The sequence below is a fragment of the Lissotriton vulgaris genome, chromosome 12 (genome assembly GCF_964263255.1).
Source record: "Lissotriton vulgaris chromosome 12, aLisVul1.2, whole genome shotgun sequence".
Lineage (NCBI taxonomy): Eukaryota > Metazoa > Chordata > Amphibia > Caudata > Salamandridae > Lissotriton > Lissotriton vulgaris.
Window position 1 is genome coordinate 753603343 of NC_141700.1, and position 13132 is coordinate 753616474.

At 45.4% G+C, this 13132-nt stretch overlaps 1 protein-coding gene across 1 annotated transcript in view; it reads left to right on the forward strand.

The window, feature by feature from the left end:
- Window positions 1-895: 895 nt before the first annotated feature.
- POLR2A (RNA polymerase II subunit A) overlaps window positions 896-13132 on the forward strand; it is a 41871-nt gene continuing 29634 nt past the window's right edge. Inside the window, exons 1-5 of the mRNA XM_086946042.1 lie at window positions 896-1199; window positions 6880-7012; window positions 7619-7755; window positions 9851-10024; window positions 10116-10397. Of these exons, the coding sequence (XP_086802168.1) occupies window positions 1110-1199; window positions 6880-7012; window positions 7619-7755; window positions 9851-10024; window positions 10116-10397 (816 nt within the window). The 5' untranslated portion in view covers window positions 896-1109. The remainder of the gene's footprint in view (window positions 1200-6879; window positions 7013-7618; window positions 7756-9850; window positions 10025-10115; window positions 10398-13132) is intronic.

Here is a 13132-nt window from a genome sequence, read left to right on the forward strand (position 1 = left end):
TCCGAAGGAACGCAAAGATACGGTCAGTAGACTGCTACCCGGGACCTCACTTTCGCTCCACCACGGGTGGGCAGAAGCTTCTTAAAACCCTTAAAAAAAAAACTCATCTTAAAGCGCTAGGCACAGTCACGGGAATGGAGCCCCTACGTTCAGGGTCAGCTATAACAACTTGTAGGCCGCTCTCGGCCCCTACACTGGATCAAAAAGCACTCTCACGCTTTCAAACCAACTACCTGCAAACGACAAGCCTTCGGCGAACCCCATCCCTCAGCTCTCTACAAAAGAGGAATTCTTCCGAAGTGGCCTACAGCGGCCTTGAAGCCGGGGACTCACGTACGCTCCTACCCGACAGATCAGCACCTAAACCGGCCACTCTTCCCTAATCGAGGCCGGGGATCCGCGATGAAAAGTCGAAGAGTAAATAAAAGCGACAAAGACAAGAAAAGAAGACACAGAGGCCCTCAATCCAAAAGACGAGAAGGTGTGGTGTCGGAGAATATCAAAGATGTTGTCGCATACGGAGAACAGGAAACAACACATCAAACATCCGATAAACAGCAGTGCCCTGTGTGACAGCGTAAGCAGTAGCACGAGAACACTAGGACGCGTTCGTCAATTTCCGGATTCACTCGCATATGGTGACGTGTTAGGGCGGACCTGGGTTTCTGAATATAGAACAGCCGTAATACATTATTCATGATAATGGAATACATTAAGCACTTAGGTGCATTGAAACAGGGAAGTCGTATTATCATAGACCGTACCCCTCGCGTGTTACGTCCTCACGTTCCTGCGCCTGACCTGCTGGTCCCGCCCACTACCCCTGCTGGATATTCTGGGCAACCCCGTAGGAAAGCCGAGAAAGAATATATAAGAGGCTGCCCGAACGCACGACGCTCAGATGCGCTAAGGGGCGCAGCTGGAGCGGATGATAAAAGGGCAGCTCCACGACAACCTAAACGCTGACCTGTGTCCGCCCTCCGCTTTAGTCGGTGCTCAAGCTTATCTTTCCTGAGCGCACCGACCGACACGAATATCCATCTTCCGAAGCCCCTACTAGCCCGAGAAGAGGCCCCGTTCTCTCCGCGTCCGTCTGCGTAGGCGGCAAGATGAGCGGCGGTCCGCCCTCCGGGGACAGCGCGTGCCCGCTACGTAACATCCGGCGCGTACAGTTCGGCGTGCTCGGCCCCGACGAGCTTGTAGGTGTTCGTTCCATGCAGTTGTGTGGGTCAGGGTGGTGTGATGTCACAGGCTGTCCTAAACCGGGGGTCATTGTCTCCGATGCATCCTGTGACCCTTTATTTAGTTCTTTGTGTTTGTTTGTTTGCGATGCAGGAATCTGATGGCGGGAGTGAGTTGTAGGTGACTGAACGGTGTTAACGTGGACTGCTCCCGGTTGTGTTGAGTTTTGGCATTTTAAGTCGTTGGCTCATTGTAAAGTTTTTTTTTTAAGTATATCAGGGTAGTTAGTAAATGGTGGATGTTGTGAGTAGGTGCGATTTATTTTGCGAATGTTTCCCCTAGCATCGGAGTGTTGTCTCCAATTTGATTTGAGTAGCTCGACCATAGTGTGTGAGGTGGAAGGGAAAGGGTGATACTTGTTTTATGTCCGAGTTAGTGGTCCTCTGGTGGCATTGGAATGTAGTGTAAGGAAGTGTGGAAGACTGAAAAGGATGTTATCTGATGTCAGTAGGGTAGTTGAGTAGAGTCCCGTTGTGTTCATGTCTCAGGAAGTGCCTGTACCTGGCGCCCTACAATTTTGATGTCCTGTCCGGTAAAGGAAAATATTATTTCAACCGTGTTTTTAGCCTTCATCCATATATACTTCACACACAACAAATATAAAAAATAATGCCCTTTTAATTGTGTTCTAAAGTTACAGTAATGATCTTATAACCAACAATTAAAGTGTACATATATCGACAGAAATGAATTCCTACCTTTTTTTAAGTCTCATTTAGTTTCACGTCCAAGCCTTTGCTACAAAAACAACAACAAAAAACAATAAGTGACTGGTACGTCTCTTGGCAAGGTGTCATCCCTAAGTATGAGTAAAGGGCATAATATTTAGTGTGTGGCTTTGATCAATCGGTGCACCTTATTAAAGGAGTACGATGAGGGGTTGACAGTTTGGGTGTTGGCATACATTTTTATGAAATTAGTTTTCATCCATAAAGGGTGTAAGTTGAGGGGTTACCAGTTTAGGGGGTCATTATGGTAGTACGTGTGTGGGTGTCTTAATGGATGTGCGCGTGAGAGTATGCCAGTTTTGGAGGGGGGGTGTCATGGATGTACACGTGAGAGGATGCCAGTTTGGGGGTGTCATAACGGATGTACGCGTGAGGGGATTCCAGTTTTGGTGGTGTCGTCATAGATGTATGTATGCATGAGGGGGTAGTTTGGGTGGTGTCCTAACGAATGTTCGCGTGAGGGGTACACAAGTGCATGAAAATAGCCAATTTACTCTGAGTTCTTAAAAAGTGTTTTTTCACCCCGGGAAGTGAATTAAATATCAGTTTGGGTGGTGGCAAAATACTTGTAAACAAAGGAGGGTGCCATTTTGGGTGAGCAAATGGGGCGAATCCATACTCATTTACCTTTTATACAACCACTTCCATTTAAACCCCTTACCTTCAAACCCATAGCCTTAACCTAATACTCACTTTTCCCATAACTTTACGCCAGGCCTTTATGATCTTACCTAACTTACCCTGTGCGTCTTAGTCTTATTCACGTATCCTTACCCCTTGCCCATTACTCCTACCTTTTACCCCTTAGTCTTATCTCTTACTGTTAACCACTTGGCTTTATCCATAACCCTTACCCTACTCACTCCCTTACTTATACACCATTAATCTTCTACCATTGTCGCTTTAAGCTATTACCGTTATCAATTTTCCTTTATCACATGTATAGTGAACCCCTTACGGTTAATCCATATCCTCAACCCTTTACACACACCTGAAATGATAAACAATGAGGTGGTCTACAATGGAATTGTAGTCTGTGAGAAAGTGCCACAAGAAAGTGACATGGCATATGGAAGAGGTTCAATATGTTTAGCTTAGTGGTGATATATTGCATAGAGGGATGTGGATAGCTGAGTTGTGATTAGGGGGGAATGCTGGTGTGTGTGTGTGTGATATGGCAGAGGCTGGATAGTAGTCAGTGCTGGCCCAGCTAGATTTTGATAGTTTGTATGAGCAGCTATAGACATTGTCTGGCTGGATAGTAGTCGGTGCAGGCCCAGCTGGATTTTGATAGTTTGTATGAGCAGCTATAGACATTGTAATCTGAAAGTTGCTTGCGGTTGGCTTGGGGCCCTTCTAATTTTATATTTAGGTAAATATTTATGCCAAATTATAGTTTGTAATCTAATTTTTAAGTTCAGCTTGTCTGGGTGGAAAGGCTCCACCACCCATATTTCAAACAAGATAGGACTGTTCTTCAAGGAGAATCCAGCCTAAGCAAGGACTGTCAAAGCAAATGGGTCTGTTCCTTGCAAGCGGGTGTTGTCAATAATTTCTCAATTTAAAAATAGCACCCAAACATGGCAGCTGTATCTGCAATTTAAAAGAAAAAAATAGCTGTTGCATGAAATTGTAATAGAATCTGACTGTCTTATTTAATCACAGGAAGATGACTACAGTGCACTTTTTAAGGAAGATATGCACAGTTTGCTAGTCCTGCACAGTGCACAAGAACCTATGGATGAAGTAGTCTGACCGATTACCCTATGTTGTAATGGTCGGCCGCAAAACATGGATGCCAGTCTGAGAGCAATGGTTGAAGCGGTGTGACCCAAAGCTGTTATGTTTAATTATTCAGGTCTAGCATAGACTGTTAGCTCTTTCATGGCTTCATGTTTTTCATATATAATGAAGATACAATGTGCATCCCATCTCAAACTGACCTGTCCTTTTTCACAATTATATCAGTAGTCACGAAATGACCAAATATACTGTTCTGTTTTCTGATTGCTTGATATTACTCAGTTTGTTGGGGGCTTGCTATTGGTGTGGTGTTTGTGTTTTTTGATGGCTAACACATCTTTTAATCTGATATCTTGGCATTTATGCATTACTAGAGCACCTATTGATATACTAATGTTTTACTGACAAAAACGCACACAATGGGGTGCCTCAAGAGTCCAACAACTGTATTCAAGAGCTTGTTCTCTTATTTTTTTTCCTCCACCTCCTTACCCTAAAAACACATAATTATATGATGTCAAACCCAATATAATCTTTTCCAGGACTAAAATAACATGTGAGCCGTAGTATGAAGTCTTCAAACAATTCTCTTTATTATTCTTCAAAACAGCAATGAAAAACGGTACTTGACTGTTGTGGCGCGTCGTGCTACCCTGCAGGGGCGGCTCTAGGCTCATGGTGGCCCTGGGCAGGGAGCGTAGGTAGCGGGCCCCGGAAGAGGGGGTCCCAGCGGGGCGGAGCGGGAGGCCAGTGAAGAGGGCCAGGGTGTTTGGAAGTGGAACAGAGCCGGAGGCCGCCAAATCCCTGCCAGGGGCCGCCACGCAAATATGTATCCATCCTCAGAGGATTATTATATTATGGATATATATTGGTGTGGTGGCCCCTGGGGTTTGGTGGCCCTGTGCAGGTGCACAGCTTGCACATGCCTAAGGCCGGCCCTGTACCCTGTCTGAGCTCACTGAATTTCCTTAAGTTATTGTTCTACGATAATATAAGAGCAATAAAATTGTTCCAAGAATCTAAGGGTCGAGTCTCAATCTTACTTAACCACTCATTTAAAACCAGTTATGAGGGATAGACTTCTTAAGATAACTGATTCACATTGGATGTGATATTGCTTCAAAGAAATACATAAACACTTATGAAGTCCTTTCAGAGGACAAAACACACCACATCATAATGCTGAACCAATGTAACATTTCCAAGTCGAATATATGTAACATGACTAATTTCACAGTATATTCATGGTTCATTGTTCAAAATGTCCAGGACAAAACTACTACATTACTGACCTGAAGGTGTTGCATGAAGGGTGACACTAAGGATTTGAAATTACAGTGGGCACGTTGTGGTGTCTACATTTGATTTAACAAAAAGTCTGAATCACCTTGCATGAGCAGTTGGTAGCAAGGTTGTTGGAGTAATAGTTTTTTCCAGGACATTTTAGTTTTTTCTTAAAAATGACGGACATTTGGTTTTTGAAGAATCTGGCGTGTAGTTTATTTCTTGCTCTCTAGTGGCCCCTGAAGAAGGGACACTTGGTCCCGAAATGCATAGGGCGGGCAACAGTCAACAAAAGGACTGACAGTGCCTCTATCCTTGTTAAGAAAGGTGTTAATCCCCTCACCGACTCATTTGCAAGGACATTTGTGCAACCCTATGTCGCCTGGAATTTGCCTCATGGCGTCCGGAGATTTTGGTTTCTCTTGAGGCAGGACTTGTTACCACTAAATAATCTTTTGTCTAGATGGTACGGAGACCTTGCAATCTACAACCTTTGTCACTTGTCCACTCAAGACCGAATGCATGTACCTTTTATATGTCCAGTGCTGCGCCCATTTCACCGTAAGTGGTTAAGGCAAATATGCTTGCAAATGGGTATCTTAAATGCCAATTCTTTTATGCTTGCCTTACATAACCCCCCAAATGAAAGATTCTGTTTTAACATTTTTTACTTTTTTACATGTTTTTTAGCTATTTATTGATGGAGTGCTTATGAAGTATGTATCAATGAATTATTCTGTATTGCCGTAAATTGTTGTAAACTGTCTTTGTGGTATTGAATGGATTTTTGTATTGTGTATATTCTTTTATGTGGACCTCCACGGAGTTCCAAAACATAATAACAATTGAATTGAATTAACTGACAGTTGAACAATGAACCATGAGGATCAATAAAATAAATACTGTGAAATTAGTCATGTTGCATATATTTGGGTTGTAAATGTTATATTGGTTCAACATTATGTGGTAATTGGAATGTAAACGAATTTTTCATTGTGATGTTCTAACCAGAAAATACAACATTAACATATTAGAGTATACGTTTCATGATTTATTTTGTTTGTGGGGTACTAAAAATGCACATAGTGAATGTTATTAACACCAACGGCAGTGCATACAGGCAATTTCAGGTCATTGTTTCTGAATTTGGTTACATTTTGAGTAGTTTCGCCATTAAAGGGATAGTGCGCACTACTATTCCCTTACCAGACTAGCATTTGTGCGGTCTTTTGTAGCCATAACTACTCTTGCTTTGGGATTATTTGTACTAATGTTTTACTAAATTGGGTGTGAAATACTAGTACCTAGTCTCCCACCTTGTGTATTCAGCCACCAAGTGGCTTTAAATATTGAAGTAATTCTGGCATTTCTGGATATTGTTGTTCCATAGCCTGAGTATCAGCATTGCATGGTCAGTCATTGTGAAGAATTGCACCTCTTTTCAAGTGTACTAGCTGTTGATGGCAGGGTAGGAAAGTGTTTGGTGGCTTATCATTGTTACAGAATTATTCCAGGAGTGTGATATTTTATTGTGGATAATGGCAGGTCATTGAGATGCCAAGTATTGATAATTGCAATGACTAATATGGTCATCTGCTGAGCCTGTATGTTGTATGGAGATTCTTGGGTGTTGGCTCTCATTAGTAAAGTACACGTTTGTAAACCTTTCTGCCAGGATTCGATGTGGCTAGGTGGTAGGTCATGCTCTGCATTTAAAAGAAATCTGCATGTTCATTCATCAAGTATAGTCTTCTTTTTCTAGATAATCAAATCTTCATTGTGCCAATGTGAGGATTGTGCTTCCAAATTTTGTTAGTAGGCTTCTACTTGCTGCTCCCCGAAAATCTTCGTGCCTTGATTCTTATACCTGTTTTGCTTCCAGAAACGAATGTCTGTCACAGAAGGAGGAATAAAGTACTCTGAAACAACCGAAGGCGGTCGACCCAAACTGGGTGGGCTGATGGATCCCCGCCAAGGAGTGATTGAAAGGTCTGGCCGATGTCAGACGTGTGCAGGTAAAGTCTTAGCATCAACACTGTGTTCCTGTTCTTGACAGTGTTGCTGCTTTGTTTCATGTAAGAATCCTATTTTGGGCATATCCTCGGAGTGATTTCAATAAGAAGCTGGTGAAACATCTAGCTCATTGTTATGAAGTCACAATACATATACTTAGTATTTTACTTATGTAAAATCCAGAACCCGCCAGTTCCCTGCAGGACAGTGTCTTGTAAACTTCTTACGTATTTTTGGGGAATGGTGTATCTTACTCTCTTGGTTATCCATAAGTTGTCAAGTAATGAAGGGGTGAGGGAGTGCATGCATTTGGAGAACAGGTTTCAAGTATTTAATGGGGATGTTGTCTCTTACTCTGTTGGTTATCCATAAGTTGCCACTTGCTGAAATGGAAGGGGGTGGGTGCATTTGGGGAATAGTGTGTTTTTGGGAGACGCAGCGGAGTGGTATAGATACCAAAATATTGTCCTCTTAGTGTAAGCGGGTGGGACTTGAAATAGGGCACTGATGCAGTTGTGGATGCTGCTTGGTAATGTGCTTGTTGTGGTCACTGACAGGATCCAACGTCCATGTTCCCACTATGAAATATTCTTTTGTCTTCTTTGCAGGGAATATGACTGAATGCCCTGGTCACTTCGGACATATTGAATTGGCTAAGCCAGTTTTCCACGTTGGCTTCCTGGTAAAAACCATGAAGGTTCTTCGCTGCGTGTGTTTTTTCTGCTCCAAGCTTCTGGTTGATGCAGTGAGTACCTATTTGTTGCCTGTTTCTCAAACAATATCCTACATCTGAGCTTGGTTCTGATGTCAAGGGCAGCACAGTGATGACAACCATGTCTGTTAATGCTAATATTAAAGACCGTCTCCAACAGAGTTGCTGTAGTGGCTGTGCAGGTGTGGTAGAGGTGTATGATATTGTGAGAAGTGTAGCACTTTTCCCTTCACCTGCCACCCTTCTAACGTCTCGGAGGCTAGAAAGAGGGCGAATTCCGTGCTATACTGTGGGCTACATCTTGATTGTGTCTCTTGAAGGAGACTGTTCTCATCAATGAACTTCATTAGTTGAAAGTGAACATGCTTTCCAGCCATTTTTGCCATGGATGGGAGCAAATAAATTGGAAGGGAATTCTCTGGTTTAGGAGGGTCCAGTTATGGTTTATTGAGAGGAATCTCTATAGCGTTCTTCCATTTAGCTAGAAGTTAACCGGCTTCAAACGATACATTAAGCGATCTACATCATGTAGGGGTAAGGGCAGTAAGCCCACGCTCCAGAATAAGGGGGAGGGGGGCGCAGGGTCTAATGGAGAGCAAGATTTGATTTTGGCAGCTAGGAAGCACACGTTTTCCACTGAGATGCTCTTAATCATCTGCATAAGGTCCACTGTAAACCACACAGCAGAGAGGGTCTGGAGCGAGAAAGTTTGTTTTTCATTGGGCTTTGTAATCTAGAACCTACTCATTCCAGGCCGAAACCTGCTGATTGGCAGCCTTGGGGCAATTATCTAGGCATGAAGTGCAGCTGCTCAAGCCAGATTTAATGGCCTCCTGATTGACCATGGTCCATTTCAGAGTTTTGATTAACAGAGAATGGTTTTGGCGGGGGATGAGTGTCTAAAATCTGAAAAGGAATAAGCGAGTGATCGGACCAGACAATCGGAACCAGGGGTACCTACTTTTACCAAGGCCAAATTGGCAAAGATGGTGTCAAGAATATGCCCCTGATTGTGAGTGGGTTCCTGTACTAGCTGTTTAAGATGAAGTGACTTTAAGACCTCCATTAGGCCTGTAACAATATGAGGGGTCAGATCGTCAAAATGTAGATTACAATCCCCTAAGATTAGGAGGTTACAGTGTTGCAGAGCATATGCAGCGATGATATCAAGTAGAGCTGTGGTAAAAGATGCGGCAAACGCAGGGGGCCGATAGATCAGGAAGCCATTAAGGGAGCAGCGGCCAATGAGAGATGGTGAGAAAAAGGCTGCTTCCGAACCACTAATCTGTACTTCAGATAAACTGCAACTCGGATGCTGTTTATATATCACCCCAGACCACCTCCCCTCAGGTCTATCCAGTCTTGTAATTGCATAGTCCGTAGGGATAGCGTCTAAAATGTCTGGAGTAGTTTCCACCAGAAAAAGGGCAGTCAGCTGCTGGGGGCGATATACGGTCGGCAATTTCAGATTTACGCTTGGGGAGGGATCAACCGTTTAATAAAACCATTGGGCGACTTCCAGACTACTATAGGTATGCCTGCCCTTCCCTCTTCCCGAGAGTCTCTGGGATAGCACAAAGGAGCACCCAAGGCACGCAGTCTGTCCCATGCCTACCTTTGCCGAGTGGCGGCAAGTAGCTGTAGTCCCAGAATTCAAAGAGCATAACATTTCAGAATCTTATGTTTCCGTCCTGCCCTCATTTCCCCTTCATGCTTTCTTGAGGGACTGATAAAATATTAAACACTTTTCTAAGCTGCATAGAAGTTTTGCAGATGATGGTGGCAAATCTACTTGGTTCTGCACCCAAGGCAGTTGGGAGCTAGCAAAGAGTAACTGTGTCCATTCAGAATCTTGGTGCAAGATGCTACTTGATGCTGGCTCAGATCTTGCATTTTATGTGATCATGAGCTTTGTCTGGTAATACATGCATGGCCTGAAACACGGTTGAACACTTTGACTAATACTCTGCTGAATATGTGGGCATTTGGATGGAATTCAGCGTCTAGAAGAACAACTCAGTGTTAAGTTTGCTTATTGTTGCAACACCTTCCATCTTTTGGACTGAAACCTCTTTTCTGGTGAGTTCAGACAATGTGTGATGTGACCAATTTTCATCTGTCTTTTTAGAACAACCCAAAGATTAAAGACATTATGGTGAAGTCCAAGGGGCAGCCCAAGAAACGTTTGACCCACGTCTATGACCTATGCAAGGGTAAGAACATCTGTGAAGGTGGCGAGGAGATGGATAACAAATTTGGTGTTGAGCAGCCTGAAGGAGATGAGGATATCACAAAGGAGAAGGTGAGGTGGAGTGCTGTGCTCAGAGCAGCTTTTCACAAATACTAACTGGCTGTCCTTTTGTCATCCTAATTGGTTGTTCCTTTGATTCCAGGGTCATGGTGGATGTGGCCGCTATCAGCCCCGCATTCGCCGCACAGGTCTGGAGCTATACGCCGAATGGAAACACGTGAATGAAGATTCCCAGGAAAAGAAAATTTTATTGAGCCCAGAGCGGGTGCATGAGATCTTTAAACGCATCACAGATGAGGAGTGCCACATCATGGGCATGGATCCCAAGTATGCCCGTCCGGAGTGGCTGATTGTAACAGTGCTACCAGTTCCTCCTCTGTCTGTCCGCCCTGCTGTTGTCATGCAAGGCTCTGCTAGAAATCAGGTGAGTCTTTGTCAGCTGCTTTTTTAGGGCATGCCAGGTTGTTTTCTTTGCGCGTGGGGTAAACTGCGACACAACCATATGAGGTTGCCCTAATCAAAGCCACCGATGACATCAGGACCCTGCTAGACAACGGAGAAACCGAAGCCCTCAACCTCCTAGACCCTGCTAGACAACGGAGAAACCGAAGCCCTCAACCTCCTAGACCTGTCAGCCGCCTTCGACGCGGTCTGCCACCGCACACTACACACACACCTCCATGACGCTGGGATCCAAGAGTAGGCCCTGGACTGGACCATATCCTTCCAGATCTACGGTGTACCCCAGCGCTCATCCCAACGCTGTTTAACATGTACATGGCACCGCTCACCCACGTCGCCCGACTGCACGACCTCTTATATTATCTCCTATGCCAATGACACCCAGCTGATCCTCTCCCTCACCAATGACCCCCACACCGCTAAAACCAACCTCCACGAAGGAATGAAGGCTGTCGCCGAATGGATGAGGAACAGCCGGCTGAAGCTGAAATCAAACAAGACGAAGGTCCTCATCCTCGGATCCACCCCCTCTGCTGGGACGACTCCTGGTGGCCGACCGCACTGAGTACAGCTTCAACACCCACCGACCACGCACGTAACCATGGGGTCATCCTCAACTCCACCCTCTCCATGACTAAGCAGGTCAATGCCTTCTCTACCTCCTGCTTCAACACCCTCTGCATGCTCCGCAAGATCTACAAGTGGATCCCCACCGAGAAGAATGGACACCCAGGCCCTCGTCAGAAGCAGGTTGGACTACGGAAACGCCCTCTACGCAGGAGCCTTGGCCAAACTCCTGAAACGGCTTCAAAGCATCCAGGACGCCTCTGCACGCCTGATTCTCGACATCCCTCTCTGCAGCCACATCACACCCCACCTGAGAGACCTGAACTGGCTCCCCGTCAAAAAGAGGATAACCTTCAAGCTCCTCACCCACGCGCACAAGGCACTACACCGGACCAGCGTACCTCAACAGACATCTTCGCTTATACACCCCCACCCGCCAGCTCCGCTCCGCCGCCCTCGCCACAGTCCCCCCACATCCTAACAGCGACCTCCGGTGGCAGGTCGATCTCCCACCTCGCCGCCAAGACCTGGAACACCCTCCCCATCCACCTACGACAGACCCAAGACCTGCTGACCTTCAAAAGACTCCTCAAGATCTGGCTTTTTGAGCAGTAGCAGCATTCCCCCACCCTCCAGCGCCTTGAGACCCTCATGGGTAAGTAGTGTGCTTCATAAATACTATGTTTGATTGATAGGTACTCACTGCCCAAGAGAAGCTGTGTGTCCTGAGAAGTGCTGGGACTCTCCCCATTGAAAGAGGGCAGGTACTCGCCCTTTCAATCTCAGTGCAGGCCCGCAGTGCCTGTTAGGACCTGCCAGTTAAAGCACTGTTGGTAAGCCAAACTACTCTGGCCCCACTCAGATACATAGTTTCATCCCAAAATGTGTACACATGTTTCTGCAGATTTGTTTGCCCAAATTCAGATATTCCAGTTTGCCCCTGTTGGTGCACTTTCATTAGCAAGGTCACATTCTTCTGATAGCAGTAGAAATACTGCAATAGCAGAATGCAATTGCAGCATTTCTACAGCTGCTTATACTAGTTATGTGTTGAGCACGTAGCTATGCGTTCATTGGAGGGGGGGCAGAGCACAGAGTGAAAAATCAGGGACTGTGACACGAGGCAGAGAAAGAGTGCTCCACCTGAACGTATGAGGTTTCCAGGCTTTGTCCTGGGACAAAGTGAATGACCATGGGCTGGGACAGGAGGCAGCGCAAGATCGCTCCTCTGAAACCTATGATGCTTCTAGGCACTGTCCTGGGCCCAGAGGCAGACGTTGAACTCTAGAGTCACACTTCCTGTAGAGAAGGTTTTGAATGGGGCTATGTGGCTCGATTTCCATGTCCCTCGCACAGTAGCTAAAGATGACGTGGGTGAGGTAATGTCATTAGCGTCTAACTATAGTGACGCACCACACATGCTTTTTGAGGTAGGCTGCACAGTCGCAGAAAAGCTATATTTGTCAAGTGCGATGCCTCCCTGATACCTGTCCATCGGGTGTGTGCTCCATTTTATTTCCACAGCCTCGCCCCACCTCGCACCGTTCCCGTCCGCCTCACATACAGCGGCGCGGCAAGGGCGAGATCGGTCCACTGCAGGATAGGACAAGCATTTGCAATGCAATAGGTCTCGAAGTTATGCGAGTTTTGAGCTATTGACATTGCAAATAATGCCTTTTTATTGTTGTTTTTGTTTTAAAAACCTAAATAAAAGGCATTGTCATTTACAATGTTAATAGCTTAAACTTGCGTAACTGCGAGACCTATTGCATTGCAAATGCTTGTTAATATTGTTGAAATATTAACAGAGCAGTGAGACTGGCGTTTTCGGTGTCTTGGGTGAAACAGCCATGAAAGTTGTTTGAAGATGCATTTTAACAGAAAATGCACCAGGTGCGACTGCATTAAGACATCTGTGGCTGTATTATGGAAGAGCCCCGGCGGTGCAACAGGCAGATCGCTCTTTGTGCGCCCTCTGGGCACATTAGTATTACAACATGGGCATCAGATGCTTGTGCATCTACGATGGTGCTGCCACACATCTAGTGCTGCCCTATCACCAGGAGGCATTCTGTCATTTGCATAGGGGCATGCCCCCATGAAAACAACCCTTTGCCGCTGCCATATTAT